This window comes from Salmo trutta, chromosome 14 (assembly GCF_901001165.1).
Source record: "Salmo trutta chromosome 14, fSalTru1.1, whole genome shotgun sequence".
Lineage (NCBI taxonomy): Eukaryota > Metazoa > Chordata > Actinopteri > Salmoniformes > Salmonidae > Salmo > Salmo trutta.
In genome coordinates, this window is record NC_042970.1 from 43,925,618 (window position 1) to 43,931,552 (window position 5,935).

Here is a 5,935-nt window from a genome sequence, read left to right on the forward strand (position 1 = left end):
TATCATATTTGACTAAAGCATAATCATTTCAAACCTTGCTTACATTTGAAAACGATCACGTGTCTCTCTATTATGCGTGAGAATACTTGGGACAGATTTCCAAAATTAAAATGACATGGAGCTGATTTCCTGGTGTTTTTACAGTCTTTTATATCCAACAATGGAAATTAAAAAATATCATATATTTATTTATTTATTATTATTAGATTTTTTTTTTTGCCCAAAAAACTTGGGGGGGTCAAATAAAACCACCTATGGGCCAAATTTGTCCCACGGGCCACCTGTTGGGAAACCCTGCAGTAAGGACTGTCCTATTTGTAGAAACTAGCATTTATGCCTCAAACGTGATGTCACTCGATGACATGCTGCGGTGCTACGCCAGACAGGCCTACACAACATCTCTGGGTGTTGTTGATTGGTTGGCCTTTCTCTGTGATCTGCGAGGGGGCTTGATTGGAGGGGTGGCAATGCTCCCTCTGCGACCATTCATAAGCTCGGTGGCGGAACTTTCCATGTCCACAGGGTCAAAGTTCAACGCTTCAGTCATTTCCCGTTTCGTCACCGACACAAAACGAGGGTCCCTGGCCAAGCTCTCCAACCCCCCGTTTATCAAGACCTAACAGAGGTGAAAGACATGAGAAGAGAGAGAGGAGAGCGAGAGAGAATGACTCTAAGTGCCTGATTCAAAATGAGTTTTGACGGGTGTTCCATGTCAATGTCATTAATACAATATGAATTCAGTATGTACGAAATGCAGTGCCTGGTCTCTCCACTCACCTCCTGTATAAGTGTATCGAAGGCGCTGTCTGGGCCCTGGGCCTGGGCCTGCTGGGGGCTGAGGGGCTCTCTGTGGGTCTCAGGGTCCTGGCTGGGTCCAGCTACTGTCTGCAGCTGCCAGTCTCTGTCTGGGGGACTTCTGCTGTTTGAGATGGTATAGACCTGAACCCGGTCATATATTCCATAAGAAAAGCTACAGAAGAACAAACAATCAGCTTGTTATCCACCTGCTTTATTACTGTGTAGTGTGACCTCTCAGCTAAGGAAAACAAACACACAAAACACACAAAAAATGACCACTCACACACCCACACTCACCTCTCCCCGGCATTGTTGTTGACATTGTTGTTGTTGGTTTTGTTAGGCGTTGAGGGGAAGAAGTCCTCGTTTGCATGGTAGGCAGGTGAACTGGTAGACTCCCCGTCGTCTGATCTGCTCATCTGCAGGGGCCGCTGGCTGGTCACCTGCATGGAGACACAGACAGGTGAGTTACCTCCATCGGGACAGGAGTTTTTCCTGTCGACATGATCTGGAAAAACTCAGGGTCCACACCATGTAAAGCACTTTGAGTCCGAAGGTTACATACTGTAAGTGTTAATACTGAAATGGTTGAAATTATGAAATTATGACCTGTGTAGCATTAGGGTTACGAGTTCCTTCCTCCATGGTGAAGGAATCAACGTGGTTCCCAAACAGACCGCCCGCCCGCTGGGAGGATGAAAGGAACAACATTTCACAATAGAGGGGAGTTTTATTCTCTTTCTTCTCACCCTCAACTTGTCCTCCCTTCTCTCTTTCCACCGCCCTCCCTTTCTCCCCACTCCCTCTCTCCTCTTACCCTGAAGATACCCTCCTCCGCTGCGTCCTCCATGGCTCTGTCCATCTCCTCCTCGTTCATCAGGTCTCCGGAGATGGCTCGCTGCAGCTCTGGAGCCGCCTCCTCCTCAATGCTCCTCAGACCTGCCTGGAAGAGAGAGAGAGAGAGAGAGAGAGAGAGAGAGAGAGAGAGAGAGAGAGATATGGTGAGGAAATACCAATTATGACTTGTTAGATAATTCATAAAAAGTCTAGGTGACATTTATATTACACGCCATTAAGATAACTAGAAGGTATGCAATGATCAAATTCTGACGTGGCTAAGGTCTCACCTGTATCTCGTTCTTGGCGTTCTTCTTGATGGGTCGGAAGCCATAGTACTCCTCCTGTCTCTTCTTCAACTTCCTGAAGTAGTCCTGGATCAGGAAGGTGGCGTAGAACTTCCCCACGGTCACCTCATCATCTGACACACACACACACACACACACACACACACACACACACACACACACACACACACACACACCCATAAAAACATGGCAGCAAATTAGAATGGACGACTTGTTGTTGGACCATAAAGTTGAGGATTACGATGGGATGTTTGAACTCACCTCCGATTGGTGGGATGACCTGGTCCAGCAGCTTCATACTGGTGCGTTTCCAGATCTTCTTGATGATGGCCCTCAGCTCCTCATTGGCCTTCTCAAAGTTGCCTGACCAATGAGATAGCAACAGTGAGGCGGGGATATTAATACAACACTTTCAATTGGACCAGTCACTGACTACAGTACTCTGTAATTGACTGACACACACACACCTTCAGTCTTGATCTTCAGTGCGGTCCTGACCAGTGCGAACAGCGTAGCGTTAAAGGTGACCGTTCCGTCACTGTTGAGTGGCATGTTCATGGACACCAGTCTCTGCAGGCAGAATCAATAAAGATATCATTAAAAAAGGTGTTAATAGATATGTTAAATGAACACATACAGGAGGGAATCTGTTCATTTATTGTATCTCTCACCTTGCAGGCTACTCTATGGGGGCAGAACTTTCCAAAACCCAGAGGAGGCTGGATCCTACGCAGTAGAGTCACCACGTCCAGGTGCTTAATACGCCCCCTGCAGGACAGGAGGGGAAACAACAGCTACTGTAAATAATCTAACTGCAGTACACTGAAATTAGGATAAGAAGACGCATCATAAGATAAACCTGTAGGCCCCGTTTTTACAGTTCATATATAGTAAATTAAGGGGTAACAAACACACACACACTTACGTGGCCTCTGGGTCGTACTCTGCCCAGATCTTCTTGAACTCGTCCAGGTGATGAGGACCCAGAATGGACCAATCACGTGTAAGGTAGTCAAAGTTGTCCATGATGACCGCCACAAACAGGTTGATGATCTGTGGAGGACAACAGCATCATGTGTGTGTGTGTGTGTGTGTGTGTGTGTGTGTGTGTGCATGCAAATGTGTGTGTGTGTGTGTGTGTATGCATGTGTGTGTGTGAATGTATGTCTGTGCATGCAAATGTGTGTGTGTGTGTGTGTGTGTGTGTGTGTGTGTGTGAGAATGTATGTCTGTGCATGCAAATGTGTGTGTGTGTGTGTGTATGCATGTGTGTGTGTGTGTCATTCACCAGGAAGGCACAGAGCATGTAAAAGCTCATGAAGTAGATGATGGCGAAGCTGGCTCCACAGGTCATCTCCTCCCCAGGCAGGTAGTCTGACTTAGGGTCACACCTCTTCCCATACAGACACGCCAACATTACTTCCTGCCACGCCTCACCTGTCGCACACCTGGAGGGAGAGAGAGAGAGAGAGAGGGGGGGAGGGATAGAAAGAGAGAGAGATAGAGAGAAGGAGGAAGCAGGAGAGAGGGGAAGGGGGAGAGAGAGAGAGGGAGTGAGAGAGAGAGGGATAGAGAGAGGGAGGAAGTGGGAGAGAGGGTGGAGGGGGAGAGAGAGAGAGAGAGTGCAACTTGTTTTCAGCCCTTGTGTTGTAATCATTGAGTGTAAGGTACTCTTGCCATACCAGTCTGCTGTGTAAAGTGACTGCCAAGGCAATGGAAGAAAATGGAAACAGAGTTAGTGGACTGATGGATCAGATCACCCACCTGAAGAGCAGCAGCACAGCATGGGGGAATGTCTGGAAGTTGTTGTTCCTGTTGATGTACGTCCCGTCTATTAGCGCTATCTTCCCAAATATCTGCAGGAGACACACACACACAGCTCATCAGAGAGTGCTGTGTGTGTGTGCGTGTGTGCGTGTGTGCGTGTGTGTGTGTGTGTGTGTGTGTGTGTGTGTGCGTGTGCGCGCGTGTGTCCAATACCTGCATCCCAACCACAGCATAGATGAAGAACAGCATGAGGATGAGCAGGGCGACGTAGGGCAGGGCCTGCAGCACAACGACCAATTACATAGTCAGACTGGTGCACACTGTCCAATCAATTGTGAAAGGCAACATTTTTCATGAATCTTACAGATTGAAAGGCAAAGAAACGGAGTGAACTCTGACCTGTAAGGACTTGATGAAGGTCCACAGAAGGTTCCGGATCCCTTCAGAACGGTTCAGCAGTTTCACCAGACGCATCACACGGAACAGTCGGAAGAAGGTGATTGACACACGGGCATTTTCAGAGTCTGCTATCGCTTGCATTGGGTTCACCTCCTGAAGGCACCAAAGAAATAAACAGTTGCTGAAAATGCTTCTTGTCCTGGCTTTTACTGAGACTGAAAATCAAATCAAATGTTATTGGTCACATGCACATATTTAGCAGATGTTATTTGCGGGTATAGCGAAATGCTTGTGTTCCTAGCTCCAACAGTTTAGTAGTATCTAACAATTTGCAATGCAATGCCTTGTACAATGAATAAACAATGCTAATGCAGAGTTTCATGCAATGTTTTAATGCGATTTCATGCAATGCTCTTGCAGTGTCTACGGGCGAATAATTACAGCGCAGCCGTGGAGACAGTATAGTCCTCCAGAGGAGGCCAGGGCTGCCTGTGAGGGGGAGAGACGGGAGACACAGGAAGTGAAGTCAGACATGAAGTGACATCAGACACAGGCGGTGGAACAGGAAGTGGCGAAGGGGACAGGGCCAGCTTTGGAGGTATGCGTGGAGCAAAGGTGGAGGAGAAAATGGAGGGCGAAAGACTGCAGTAAGGGGGGAGAGAGAGGGAGAGAATGCATTTGAGCACAAAAAAGGACAACGTTGTAACATATACGACTGGATGACAGCTGAGGGGTGAAGATGTGAAAATGGTTGACGGGGTCTTCTGAAGGTTTACTGTAACGGCAACTTGAGTTAACATTTTGTTTTCTAAAATTACATTTTACCTTTCAGAAGCGAAACGTGTGAAATGCTGCTTTAAATCTAGAGCCGGACACCAAACCTGTTGACTCAGTCCCTTGTACAGGAATCACAGTAAAAACCACAGAAGGATGTCAATCTCTTACTTACTAGTAGGAATGATTGACAGTTCGCCTGGACACATGGTGGTGGGAGGGGAAACAAGGTGACAGTGGTTGCTTTCTGCCCTTAACAACTGATTTGGAATCAGCCCTCAGTCTCAAACCGTAAAAGCAATGAGGGAAATGACCAAACAGTTATTATGTTAGGGGCATAAAGTAACCAAGCAGACAGGGTGTGGTGTGGTGTTCAAGGCGTGGCAGGTGGGTGAGGCAAGCTCCAGTCAGGCGCTGCAGGGCTTCAGGAGGACGGTGTGTTCAGGGGGGTTGCGGGTGCAGCCGGGGCAGAGGTGGGTGGGAGTGCGAGGGTCACCCCTTGGCGAATACTGACCGCATCCTCAGTGCTATTATTGGGGCCGAGTTCTGACAGGGGAGCCTGGCCTGAGTTTCTCTAAGTAGGTGGGGTGTCAGACAAGGGTGTAAACACAGTCCAGAAAGTCAGATGACAGGACAGCGCTTTTATTGTGAAATATCTGTCGATTTTCCTCAGCCTTCTTATAAATAATAACTGAAAGAATTCAAAATGTGAAGACAAAAATGCACAGTGGGTCCACCTGAACTGTTTAGTAAACCTAAACCTTTTAGGAACAGTGGGGATTGTGAGTATTACAGCACATAACATGAGTAATATTTACATATTTCAGATTAACATTACGCAATGGCAATACTCACATCGACTTCACTCAGGATGACGTCAACAACGCTGCCGATGACGATGACAAAGTCAAAGACATTCCATGGGTCTCCAAAGTAACCCTAGAGGGAAGAAAAGACATTCATCACAAGTGTGTGTGTGTGTGTGTGTGTGTGTGTGTGTGTGTGTGTGTGTGTGTGTGTGTGTGTGTGTGTGTGTGTGTGTGTGTGTGTGT

General features: G+C 47.3%; 1 protein-coding gene across 1 annotated transcript in view; it reads right to left on the minus strand.

Moving 5' to 3' along the window:
- Window positions 1–207: 207 nt before the first annotated feature.
- Window positions 208–5,935, minus strand: part of LOC115208150 (dihydropyridine-sensitive L-type skeletal muscle calcium channel subunit alpha-1-like) — a 31,035-nt gene continuing 25,307 nt past the window's right edge. The window contains exons 27-42 of the mRNA XM_029775997.1: window positions 5,739–5,822; window positions 4,551–4,598; window positions 4,110–4,262; window positions 3,924–3,989; window positions 3,708–3,799; window positions 3,232–3,391; window positions 2,869–2,996; window positions 2,615–2,711; window positions 2,411–2,513; window positions 2,205–2,306; window positions 1,926–2,056; window positions 1,616–1,741; window positions 1,408–1,485; window positions 1,096–1,241; window positions 778–970; window positions 208–616 (exon numbers count right to left, since the gene is read on the minus strand). Coding sequence (XP_029631857.1) covers window positions 389–616; window positions 778–970; window positions 1,096–1,241; window positions 1,408–1,485; window positions 1,616–1,741; window positions 1,926–2,056; window positions 2,205–2,306; window positions 2,411–2,513; window positions 2,615–2,711; window positions 2,869–2,996; window positions 3,232–3,391; window positions 3,708–3,799; window positions 3,924–3,989; window positions 4,110–4,262; window positions 4,551–4,598; window positions 5,739–5,822 — 1,935 coding nt within the window. The 3' untranslated portion in view covers window positions 208–388. The remainder of the gene's footprint in view (window positions 617–777; window positions 971–1,095; window positions 1,242–1,407; window positions 1,486–1,615; window positions 1,742–1,925; window positions 2,057–2,204; window positions 2,307–2,410; window positions 2,514–2,614; window positions 2,712–2,868; window positions 2,997–3,231; window positions 3,392–3,707; window positions 3,800–3,923; window positions 3,990–4,109; window positions 4,263–4,550; window positions 4,599–5,738; window positions 5,823–5,935) is intronic.